Here is a 12,919-nt window from a genome sequence, read left to right on the forward strand (position 1 = left end):
CCAAAAAATAAAGTTTAAATTTATATTGAAAAGAAGAATATCGCTTCTCGGCCTTTTGGCTAAGATCAAGTGTGAAAAGAAGAATAAGAACAGGGGACCCACTGGACTTCTGACACCAGGAAACAAGGGTTAAGTCCTCATGAAAGCAGTATCTCAAGTTTGCAGGATCGGTGTGTACATAAACAGGGTAGAAGTATTAACAAAACTTGTTAGGTTCAGACATAGTACGGACAGTTAACACAAATGTTCTATCACAAACTGAACAGAAATAAGGCAAATAAATAAATGGCTGATGTAAATTTGCTTAATGAAAAGTAAATCATAAAAATTCAATCTTACAGTGAGTTATCATGGATATAAAATGCAGCATGCTGTAGGAGTGGCATATTAGATAACCTCCACACAAAGAATCCATTCCCTGATTCTTCAGAAAAAGCAGTGAGATGGATTTCAGTCATGGGAGTAAAAAGATAACAAACTTACCTGAGTTGTGGGGTCCTTAGACATATGTTTTTTCAAAATTTTTGAAGCCTTTTCAAATTCTTTGTTCTTGATACAAATAATGACAGCCTACAAAAGGAGGAAAAACCTTTTTTTTTTTACTTTTGTAATAACAGGTATAATCAAAATATCAAACATCACAATACTCTATTAAAAAGCCAAGCTGAGTCTCAGGGACCCAAGAACTTTTTCACAGTATGTCGAATTCCTGTACTTAAAACGTAACAATTACTGTTTAAGCATCATGAACAAGTGTTAGCTGTTTCAGTCTGTAAGGTGGTCACTGTTCTGTGTTAACAGTGCATTTTTTTTAAAATGGCTGATATAGCAAAGTCTGATCCCCTGGATTATAGACCATTTAATCAATTTGAATGGGGCCTAAGGCAAGACATAATGGACAGGAGTCATTTTAGGGCCCTGTAATCTCAGGTCCCCAGAACAACTGGTTCCGCTGTAGAGCTTTCAAGTAAGGGGTGAGGGGTGGGGGAAGGAGGATACGCTGTGAGCAGGAAAAACAAACAAGTGATCTGCTGACCACAGGATCTGCTAGTTCCATTCAGGAAAGGCCTGGGGTCAATTCTATGGGAAAATGAAAAGACAAGCCTCTATACCATAAACCCTAGCTGGCAACTTTAGTTAAAATGTGCTGGGAGGCCGGCGCCGTGGCTCAATAGGCTAATCCTCCACCTTGCGGCGCCGGCACACCGGGTTCTAGTCCCGGTCGGGGCGCCGGATTCTGTCCCGGTTGCCCCTCTTCCAGGCCAGCTCTCTGCTATGGCCAGGGAGTGCAGTGGAGGATGGCCCAGGTGCTTGGGCCCTGCACCCCATGGGAGACCAGGAAAAGCACCTGGATCCTGGCTCCTGCCAGGATCAGCGCGGTGCGCCGGCTGCAGCGGCGGCCATTGGAGGGTGAACCAGCGGCAAAAAGGAAGACCTTTCTCTCTCTGTCTCTCTCTCTCACTGTCCACTCTGCCTGTCAAAAAAAAAAAAAAAAAAAAAAAAAAAAAAAAAAATGTGCTGGGAGACCAAAAAAGCCAGCTCACCCACAAGCAGCAAATGAAAGGACAAGTTCTAGGTAAGATGAGAATGTCTCACTAGTCACAGAGAAAAAGAAAAGTCCTTCTGTAAAGAAACATCAGAGACAATATATAGAGAGGAAAAAATCCAGTGATCAGAAATTAAAAAGAGGCTGGCGGCGCGGCTCACTTAGGCTAATCCTCCACCTGCGGCGCCGGCATCCCAGGTTCTAGGCCCGGTTGGGGCGCCAGTTCTGTCCTGGTTGCTCCTCTTCCAGTCCAGCTCTCTGCTGTGGCCCCGGAGGGCAGCGGAGGACGGTCCAAATGCTTGGGTCCCTGCACCTGCATGGGAGACTGGGAGGAAGCACCTGGCTCCTGGCTTCAGATCGGCGCAGCGCCGGCCATAGAGGCCATTAGGGGAGTGAACCAACGGAAGGAAGACCTTTCTTTCTGTCTCTCTCTCACTGTCTATAACTCTACCTGTCAAATAAAAATTAAAAAAAGAAAAAGAAATTAAAAAGAAAATTGTACCATATGTTGACATTTACAAGAATCAGAAAAGCCAACATAACACTGGCAGCATCTGGAGTTATATAAGATAATGTAGATACCTTAAAGCTAGTCTCAAGGAGAAGCATTAAAGAAACAGATTTTTTTTTTTTTTTGGACAGGCAGAGTTAGACAGTGAGAGAGAGAGAGAGAGAGAGAGAGAGAAAGGTCTTCCTTTTGCCGTTGGTTCACCTCCCAAGTGGTTGCTATGGCCGGCGCGCTGCACTGATCCGAAGCCAGGAGCCAGGCGCCTCTCCTGGTCTCCCATGCAGGTGCAGGGCCCAAGGACTTGGGCCATCCTCCGCTGCCCTCCCGGGCCACAGCAGAGAGCTGGACTGTTAGAGGAGCAACCGGGACAGAACTGGCGCCCCAATCGGGATTAGAACCCGGGGTGTCGGCGCCACAGGTGGAGGGTTAGCCTAGTGAGCCTCGGCGCTGGCCAAGAAACAGATTTTTTAAAAGATCTCTTTCAAAAAGGAAAGCTGGAGCAGATGCTGTGGGGCGGAGAGTAAGCCACCACTTGGGACACCCAGCTATTCTGCACTCCTGATCTGGCTTCCTGCTAATGCACCTGGGAGGTCCCTGCCACCCACATGGGAGATCCAGAGGAATTCCTGTATTCCAGTCCTGGTGCTGCAGGGATTTGGGGAGTGAACAGTGGATGATCTCTCTTTCAAATAAATACATAAATAAAACACAGAGCAGCAAAGGAAAGCAAACTCGTCTGTTGTCTTCATGGGGAAGAACATACAGAGATCTAGACCAAGAAAAGGAAGAACAGCGTCACATACTCTTGAATACACAGGTTTACTCCTAAGTTCTTGTAGTGAGGAAGCAAAGAAAGTCTTTTCATTTTAATCACGACCATTGCCACTTACACATCCTTTTCAGCAGAAAAACCACAGTTAAGACTATACTTTCTTGAAGAACACACTTTTTACTTCTTAAATCATAGGTTAATTTTACTTAACATTCAGCAAAATTACATTTTTGGGGTGTACAGTTCTGATTTTTAATACAAGTAGACTCCTCTGAGCTGTTCCTTTGTGGTCATATCCTTCCCCATCCCTAATCCTTGCTCTGTCTTCTGTCTTCAGGAACATCACATAAGTGGAACCACAGAGTCTGAAACACTGATTTTTTTTTGGTAAAGATTTATTTTTTATTTATTTGAAAGGTACAGTTATAGAAAAGGGGTGGGGGGAGAGCTTCCATCTGCTGGTTCACTCCCCAAATGATTAGGGCTAAGCCAGGTTGAAGCCAGGAGGCTGGAGCTTCTTCCAGGTCTCTCACGTGGACGTAAGGGCCCAAGCACTTGGGGCATCTCCTCCTGCTTTCCCAGGGACACTAGCAGGGAGCTGGATCAGAAGTGGAGCGGCCAGGTCTCCAACTGTTGCCCGTATGGGATGCCAGTGGCACAGGCAGAGGCTTAACCTGCTGTGAAACAATACCAGCCCCAAGGAGCCCTGATTTTTCAAAGAGGTACCCTTGAGGGTGTCCACCTTCACTCTAACGCTGCTGAGGCCCATCCATGTTGCCGCAGGATTCAGAGTTGGTTTCTTCTTCCTGCCGAGCTGTGAAGTTTCTCGTATAGATGTACTAGCTTACTTATACATTCATCCCCTGAAGGCCACTCGGGTTGTTTGTAACCCCGGGTTATTATGAATAGAGATGCAAAACGTTCATGTACAGGTTTTGGTGTGAACCTAATTCTTCACTTCTATAAGGTAAACAGCCAGGAATGGGATTGCTGGGTCACGTAGAATGTGTCCGTTTAGCTTTGTAAGAAACAACCAAACTGTCTTCTAGAGTAGCTGGACTATTTTTTAAAAGATTTATTTTATTTATTTGAAAGGCCAAGTTACAGAGAAAGAGAGAGATTTTCCATCTGCTGGTTCATGCCCCAAATGGCTGCAACAGGAAGGGCTGGGCCAGGCCAAAGCCAGGAGCCAGGAGCTTCTTCTGGGTCTCCCATGTGGGTGTAGGGGCCCAAGCACCTGGGCTGTCTTCCAGTGCTCTTTCAGGCACATTAGCAGGGAGCTGGATCAGAAGTAGAGCAGTGGGCCGGCGCTGTGGCACATCAGGTAAGGCCGCTGCCTGCAGTGCTGGTATCCCATATGGGCACCAGTTCGAGTCCCAGCTGCTCCACTTCTGATCCAGCTCTCTGCTGTGGCCTGGGAAAGCAGTGGAAGATGGTCCAAGTCCTTGGGCCCCTGCACCCACGTGAGAGACCTGGAAGAAGCTCCTGGCTTTGGATCAGTGTAGTTCAAGCAGTTGCAGCCAATTGGGGAGTGTATCAATGGATGGAAGATCTCTCTGCCTCTCCTTCTCTCTCTGTAACGTTTTCAAATAAATAAATAAATTTTTTTTAAAAAAAGAAAGAAGTAGAGCAGCCAGGACTTGAACCGACACCCATACGGGATGCCAGTGCTGCAGGTGGCAGCTTAACCCACTATGCCACTGCACCAGCCCCAGTTGTAACACTGTATCCCCATCAGTAATGTATGAAATTTCCAAATACTCTATATCCTGGCTAGTACTCTAAAAAAAATTGTGTAAATATATGGTTTACATAATGGTCTGAAATATATAATTCAAACTTAACTTTATTAGTATTTTTAAAACAAATATAGCCATTCTAATTCCTATGTACTATTATTCACTGTGATTTTGTATTTCTTTAAAGGCCAAATGATGTTGCAGGTTTTTCTTTTCTTTTCTTTCTTTTTTTTTTTTTTTTGATAGGCAGAGTGGACAGTGAGAGAGAGAGACAGAGAGAAAGGTCTTCCTTTGCCGTTGGTTCACCCTCCAATGGCCGCCGCGGCCGGCGCACCGCGCTGATCCAATGGCAGGAGCCAGGAGCCAGGTGCTTTTCCTGGTCTCCCATGGGGTGCAGGGCCCAAGCACCTGGGCCATCCTCCACTGCACTCCCTGGCCACAGCAGAGGGCTGGCCTGGAAGAGGGGCAACCGGGACAGAATCCGGTGCCCCGACCGGGACTAGAACCCGGTGTGCCGGCGCCGCTAGGCGGAGGATTAGCCTAGTGAGCCGCGGCGCCGGCTCTTTTCTTTTTTAATTTATTTGATAGGTAGAGTTATAGACAGTGAGACAAAGAGAAACGTCTTTCTTCCGTTGGTTCACTCCCCAAATGGCTGTTACGGCTGACACTGCGCCAATCTGAAGCCAGGAGCCAGGTGCTTCTTCCCGGTCTCCCATGCGGGTGCAGAGCCCAAGCACTTGGGCAATCCTCCACTGCACTCCCAGGCCACAGCAGAGAGCTGGACTGGAAGAGCAGCAACCGGGACTAGAACTGGCGCCCATATGGGATGCCAGTGCTGCAGGCGGAGGATTAGCCAAGTGAGCCACAGCGCCAGCCCCGCAGGTTTTTTCATGTCCTTTTTTTTGGCTACTTTGTTCTTTTTGGTGAGTCTTGCCCATTTTAAAAGTAGGGTTGTATATACAGGCTTGGTTATTTTGAGAGTTCTTTAAAATTTTCTCTTCAAGACTTAGTTATTTCAAAGAGTTACAGAAAGAGAGATTTTTCCATCTAGTGGTTCACTCCTCAAACGGCTGCAATGGCCTGGGCTGGGCCAGGCCACAGTCAGGAGCCTAGTATTCCATATAGGTCTCCCACATGAATGGCAGGGGCCCAGGCACCTGGGCCATGTTCTGTTGCTTTCTCAGGCACATCAGCAGGGAGCTGGGTCAGACGTGATGCAGCAAGATGTGATCCAGTGTTCACACAGGATGCCAGCATCACATGGCAGCTGAACCCACTGTGCCACAAGCAGGCCCCAGTTCTTTATCTGGTTGAGATACAGTCCTTTGTCAGATAGGTGATTTGCAAATATTTGTCCCAATCTGTCTTTTCTTCTCATAATCGTGGCTTTTTTTTCCCCCAAAGTTAAATTTTTTTTCCCTAAAAAAATGTCACAGGGCAAGGTTTATGCCTCGGCACAGCTCCTTTTTCCAGTTTCCTGCTTGCAGGAAAACTAGGAGGCAGTAGTCATGGCTCAAGTAAATGGGTTTCTGCCATGTGGGAAACCTAGATTGAGCTGCTGACTCCCAGCTTTGGCCACCCAGCCATCAGGTGCACTTGGGGACTTAATCAGTGGATGGGAGTGCTCTGCTCTCAAATAATTTTTTAATTAATTAATTAATTTGAGAGGCAATTACATAGAGTCGGAGGCTGAGAGAGAGAGAGGTCTTCCATCTGCTGGTTCACTCCCCAGTTGGCCGCAATGGCCGAGCTGGGGCGATCCGAAGCCAGGAGCCAGAAGCTTCATCTACGTCTCCCACATGGGTGCAGGGGCCCAAGCACTTGGGCCACCTTCTACTGCTTTCCCTGGCCACAGCAGAGAGCTGAATGGGAAGTGGAGCAGCCTAGTCTTGAACCAGCGCTTATACGGGGTGCCAGCATTGCAGGCAGCGGCTTTACCCACTGTGCCACAGCACTGGCCCCCTCAAATAATTTTTTAAGATTTATTTTATGTATTTGAAAGACAGAGCTATATAGAATGGGAGAGAGGGAGAGGTGGAGAGAGAGAGAGAGAGAGAGAGAGAGAGAGAGAGAGGTCTTCCATCTGCTGGTTCACTCCCCAGATGGCTGCAACAGCCAGAGCTGAGCTGATCTGAAGTAAGGAACCAAGAGGTTCTTCCGGGTCTCCCACGTGGGTGCAGGGGCCCAAGGACTTAGGCCATCTTCCACTGCTTCCCCAGGTGCATTAGCAGGGAGCTGGATCAAGCTGGGACTTGAAAGGCCTGGGAAAGCAGTGGAAGATGGCCCGAGGCTGGGGCTCCTGTACCAACACGGGAGATCCCGAGGAAGCTCCTGGCTCCTGATCGGCCCAGCTCTGTCTGTCGTGGCCATCTGGGGAGTGAACCAGCGGATGGAGGATCCCTTTCTCTCTGTGTATCCCTCTCTCTGTAACTCTGTTCTCAAATAAATATTTGAAAAAAAAAAATATTGCCAATAAAACATGTCCAGTTGTCCAGAGAGTGGGTGACATTCTTAGTATGAAATGGTAAGGAAATAATGACCTTGATAGGGAGGGCATAAATGTGTCATTTATAAACCCAGCTTATACTTCTCCCTTGTCTTCACTTTTCATTCAGATCCACTGGGGTGATACCTTTCTCTTGGTTTTTTTTGGGGGGCCAGGAATCTCAATTCTAAAGCCTTGTGAGAAGACATGGCAAAGAAAGGAGGTGGGCACACACTCCATGATGGCAGAAAAAAGGAGAAAGGTAAGAGTTTAAAACTTTGATATAGTCAAATCTATTTTTCCTCTGGATTATGGTTCCAGCATTTAAGAACTTTTGTCTAACTCCCAGACAAGAATATATTATGTTTTCTTCTAAAAGTTTTGATTTTTTCTTTTCTTTTAAATTTTTTTTTAAATTTTTTGATAGGCAGAGTGGACAGTGAGAGAGAGAGACAGAGAGAAAGGTCTTCCTTTGTCGTTGGTTCGCTGATCCAATGGCAGGAGCCAGGTACTTATCCTGGTCTCCCATGGGGTGCAGGGCCCAAGCACCTGGGCCATCCTCCACTGCACTCCCTGGCCACAGCAGAGAGCTGGCCTGGAAGAGGGGCAACCGGGACAGAATCCGGTGCCCCGACCGGGACTAGAACCCAGTGTGCCGGCGCCGCAAGGTGAAGGATTAGCCTAGTGAGCCACGGCGCCGGCTCAAAGTTTTGATTTTTACATCTTACATTTAGTTTACAATCCATTTTGAGTGAATTTTTGTCTAAGATGCAAGTATGTCATGGGCCATATCTGAGTATGAACATTCAGTTGTTTCACACCATTTGCTGAAAAGACTATCCTTTTCCCACTGAATACTTTTCCCATTGAATTTCCTTCACATCCTTGTCAAAAATCAGTCATATTCATGTCGACTCTAGTATTTTGTTTCTGGACTCTCCTGTTTCAGTAATCTCTTATCTCTCCAGCCATGAGCAGCTTTATAGGAACTCTTACAGTTGGACAGAATAGTTTTGGTTGTTTTAGTTTATCTTTAAAAAAATTTAGATTCAGCTAGTCTGTATTTACAGAAAATCCTGCTGAAATTGTGACTTGAATTGTATTAACACTATAAATGAGCTGGAGAACCAACACTTTAACTATATTGTTTTCCAGTCTATTAATATGTTATATATATATATATATATATATATATATATATATATATATATATATATCAGGTCTTTCTTTCATCAGCATTTTCTATTTTTCCATGTACAGGTCCTACATGTTTTGCTACATTTATACCTGAGTGTTTCTTTTTCTACAAAGCTACTGCAAATGGTTTTGTTTTGGTATTTTAATTTTTAATTGTTCACTGCTGCTACATAAAAATGATTTTTATATTGTTGTCATATTTTACAACCTTGCTAAATGAACTCCATGGGGTTTTTTACATACTCTTGTCAGCTGGAAATACACAAAATTTTATTCCTTCCTTTTTTTCCAGTCTGTATGCCTTTTTTTCCTTTTTTTATTTGACAGGTAGTTATAGACAGTGAGAGAGAGAGACAGAGACAAAGGTCTTCCTTCTGTTGGTTCATTCCCCAAAAGGCCGCTACGGCTGGCGCTGTGCCAATCCGAAGCCAGGAGCCAGGTGTTTCTTCCCGGTCTCCCATGTGGGTGCAGGGCCCAAGCATTTGGGCCATCCTCCACTGCACTCCCAGGCCACAGCAGAGAGCTGGACTGGAAGAGGGGCAACTGGGACTAGAACCTGGCACCCATATGGGATGCCGGTGCCGCAGGCGGAGGATTAACCAAGTGAGCCACAGCAACGCCCCCCTCCCCCTTTTCTTTTAAAAGATTATTTGGGCCAGCGCCACGGTTCACTTGGCTAATCCTCTACCTGCGGCACCGGCACACTGGGTTCTAGTTCCGGTCGGGGCGCCGGATTCTGTCCTGGCTTCTCCTCTTCCAGTCCAGCTCTCTGCTGTGGCCCGGGAAGGCAGTGGAGGATGGCCCAAGTCCTTGGGCCCTATACCCGCATGGGAGACCAGGAGGAAGCACCTGGCAGCGCACTGGCTGTGGCAGCCATTTGAGGGGTGAACCAATGGAAGGAAGACCTTTCTCTCTCTCACTGTCTAATTCTGCCTGTCCAAAAAATAAATAAATAAATAAAAAAGATTGATTATTTGAAAGGCAGAGTTAGAGAGCGAGTTAGAAAAAGATATTCCATTCACTAGTTCACTCCACAAATGGTGGCAACAGCCAGGGCTGGGCCAGACCAAAGCCAGGAGCCAGTTTCATCGGAGTCTCCCATGTGGGTGACAGGGCCCAAGCACTTAGGCCATCTTCCACTGCTTTCCTAGGTGCATTAGCAGGGAGCTGGATCAAGCTGGGACTTGAACTGTGCTTATATGGGATGCCAGCGCCATAAGTGGTGGTTTAATCCACTGTACCACGGCACCAGCCCCATCCAGTCTATGTGCCTTTTATTTATTTTTCTTGCCTTATTGCACTGGCTAGGCCTTTCAGTATATTGAACATTAGTAGTGAAAATAGATATCCCTGCCTTGTTTCAGATCAAGGGACAAAGTGCTCTGGTTTTCACCATTACCATGTTAGTTGTGAGTTTTTTGTAGGTGCCTTCTATAATGCTGAGGAAGTTCCCTTCTATTGCAGTTTGCTGAGTGTTTTGACCATGAACTAACGCTAAATTTTGTCAAATGCTTTTTCTGCATCAACTGATATCATATGGTTTTAACATGGAAGATTAAACTGACTCATTTTCAAATATTAAGTCAGCCTTGGGCTTGAGTTTTACTCTGCCACACACTACCTGCATCTGTATCCAGGACCAAGCAGTGGGTTAGACAGTAAAATATAGAATCAACAGAATATGAACCAGGTTCTGGGGAATAAAGCTCCTCTGGTAAACAGTGGGTTTTTCTCCTGTAGTTTTAGGTGCCTACCCTATTGTCAGTGCCACTGCCAGCAACTGCTGCTGTCCAGGCTGCCGCCAGGGCGCCAGGAGGAGACAAGGGAACCCTCCCACCGCTCTGGCCCTCAGGAGATCCTCAGGCCAGAGAGCCCTCCTTTTGGAGCATGCGGAGGGCATGCACAGGTTTCAGGCTGCCTCTGAGCCCAGTCCGTGTGATACTCGGGGGAGGAAAAAATGGCAAAGTGCTCATCACTGGTTTGATATACAGGAAAATTCTGGTCTTTTCCCTGCGTGCCTGCATTTCAGGATTCTCAGACAGTTGCTCCATGCATTCTGTCCAAGACTGACATTGCATCAAGAGGGAGACAAAATATAGATTCTTCCCCTCACCTGCCTTTAATTTGTGAAACAAAAAAAGACACATGAATACTTTCAGAATTGAAATTAAAAGTCTGCCTTCCAAGTTTGTGCGATAAACTATGTATTAATTTCCTGTGGAAAACAATTTTGAGAGATGAATCGTTGCTTTTTCACTTGGCTGTTCTCAGATATAATTTCTTTTCTTACATACTTGTTTAGGTTCTCTAAGCATGTAAGCAGTATCAGTAGTTTCCAGGTAACTTAAAAAGGAAACTGCAAAGCATCGATTTTCAGAATAGGTTTATATGGGGAAGAATGCTAGAAAGCACACATTAATTAAGGAAGGGAAGAAACATTCACAGAACTGTAAAACGGCTTAAGGACACACAAAAAGAAACAAGGGGGCCTGGGAAACAGCACGTGTTAACGCTGTTAACGAAGTCCAGAGTTGAAGCTGTGAAGTGTCTCTGAGGTAGCAGCGTCCCAGGTGGGGAAGACCCCAAAAGTTTGTCACTAACAGAGCTGGGAAACTGCTGCACAGCTAAAAGCAACATACAAATAAACAAACAAACCGATAAGGTACAAAATAAATACCAAAGCTTCCCCTGGAACACCTAATATACGTTGTTTTCCCCTCTTCTCCAAAGAAATCTGAGGAAAGAATCTTGTCTGAAGAGAAAAGCACTACAGTCTTAATATAAATCACAGCTCACAGGAGCAGGTCTCAAACTTTCTGGTCTCAGGACTCCTCTCTACTCCCCTGAAATGTTCATGAACACCCAGAGTTTTGTTTATGTGGGTTATATCTGTTGATATTTACCAGATGAGAAATACTGAAAAAATTGAAATTTATTTATTAATTCATTAAAAAGTAATAATAAACTCATTACAGGTCAATGTAAGTAACAAATCTATGAAAAACCACTGTATTTTCTAAGACAAAAGTTTAATGAGAAGGATGGCACTGTTAACCTTTCTGCAAATCCATTTAATTTCTGGTTACTAGAAGATGGCTGGATTCTTCTAAGTGCTTCTGCATTTAATCTGTTGTGATACACTGTTTGGGTTGAGGTATATAAAAAAACTAGCTTTACAGGGATATGATGGTGGAAAAGAAAAAGACAGTTTAATAGTCTTTTCAAAAAATCACAGATATTCTTTGATTCTATTTTAAATCTTTGACAAGTAAATTTTTCTTAACCTGTTACATTAGAATCCATCAGTCCATCTTGCACTTTAAATGGATCTTTCATCCATGAATGATTTTGTAGCGTCACACATTGATCATTGGAAAATAATGGTTGACTGAGTTATGCAGATCTTCCAAATGTTGACACATTCATTAAAAATATTTTTAAAATCACAGTTGATACCAAAAATCTTCAGAAAAGTCTAACATTTGGGTAGTTTTCAAATTTAATTTTCCAAAATTTGATATTTTCATCTAAGAGCTTGACTTTTACCACTGACAAAGAATACTGTCAACTGTTTTAAGTGACATATTCACTTTGCTCATTCTCAAGAAAAGAGCCACCAAACATATAAGTCTGAACAATCCTCATTTGTCAGTTCTTTCAGATAAAAGTGTTGCACCACAGAAAAACCCAGCATGTTCAGCGTGCAACAGTCACGTCCAAGTGCTCTTCCTGAAGACACTACCAGCGTTAGTCTGCAGCAGAAATGCTTTAGACAGGCTCCCTCTCTTAGCACCTCAAATCCTGAAAAGATGTTTACGCACGGACTGAGACTCAATACAATTAATGAAATGTTAGTGCTTGAGCAGACACTCTTAATTAAAACTGATGGGTTTTTTGAAAAACTGCACTTGGCAGTGCAAAATATGACAGTGACTAAGTACAATTTACCACCACCTTAACTGTGATAAAGCACAAGGAGTTTTACCCATCACTGCTCCTGTACCATCAGTGCAAATGTTAACACGACGAAAAAGTCAAATAACGTTTGGTATTGTTATGAAAACAGCTTTGACCTCAGGAATCCTCAGAAAGGGTCTCAGAAACCCTAAGAGATCCCCTGACCCTACACTGAGAAATTCTAACTTAGAACCTCAAAGTTTTTACAATTTTAAAATGCCTATGGTAATACATTATATAGCTGAAATGATCAAAAAGCCTCACTGAGCCTAGGCATCCCAAGGTGTTTTTTTTCCCTAATGATGACTGCTAACAGATTTTATGACTCTAAATCAGAAACTTCTAAAAAGTAAATTTAAAAAAGTAAATCACTCAACAGCAAGATCAAGCTAACTGTGGTTGGCAGCCTTAAGACAGTGCCTGGTGATGCCCACCTCTGCACAGTCCCGTGCACAAAGCCCACCAGAGTTGGTGTTCTGTGTGACAGCAGCATGTGGCAGAAGTGCTGATATGTCACTTCTAAGATCAGATTCTAGAAGACGAGGGCTTCTGCCTTCTGCCTCGGGCTCTCACGCAGGCTTGCGCTTGGGCTACCTGCTCTCGGGTAAACAAGATGCTGGGCTGTATACAGCCACCTCTGTGGAGGCTAGGAACTGAAGTCTCAGCCAACAGCCAGTGAGGAGTGAGTCCCGCTACAACTGTGAGTGTGCAAGCA

General features: G+C 44.8%; 2 protein-coding genes across 4 annotated transcripts in view; one reads left to right on the forward strand and one right to left on the reverse strand.

The window, feature by feature from the left end:
- The window catches only part of NIP7 (nucleolar pre-rRNA processing protein NIP7), a 71,392-nt gene that overhangs the window by 29,190 nt on the left and 29,283 nt on the right, over positions 1 to 12,919 (forward strand). The window contains exons 5-6 of one of the 2 annotated variants that reach the window (XR_011384061.1): positions 7,227 to 7,312; positions 9,988 to 10,901. The gene's annotated coding sequence lies outside the window, so the exon portion shown is untranslated. Of the gene's footprint in view, positions 1 to 7,226; positions 7,313 to 9,987; positions 10,902 to 12,919 lie in introns of those variants that run through there. The other variant, XR_007920025.2, reaches the window with a different exon arrangement.
- The window catches only part of TERF2 (telomeric repeat binding factor 2), a 33,448-nt gene that overhangs the window by 17,630 nt on the left and 2,899 nt on the right, over positions 1 to 12,919 (reverse strand). For both annotated transcript variants that reach the window (XM_008257547.4, XM_002711661.4), the window contains exon 4: positions 484 to 570. In XM_008257547.4, the coding sequence (XP_008255769.2) occupies positions 484 to 570 (87 nt within the window). The remainder of the gene's footprint in view (positions 1 to 483; positions 571 to 12,919) is intronic.

This window comes from Oryctolagus cuniculus, chromosome 18 (genome assembly GCF_964237555.1).
Source record: "Oryctolagus cuniculus chromosome 18, mOryCun1.1, whole genome shotgun sequence".
NCBI classification, from domain to species: Eukaryota; Metazoa; Chordata; class Mammalia; order Lagomorpha; family Leporidae; genus Oryctolagus; species Oryctolagus cuniculus.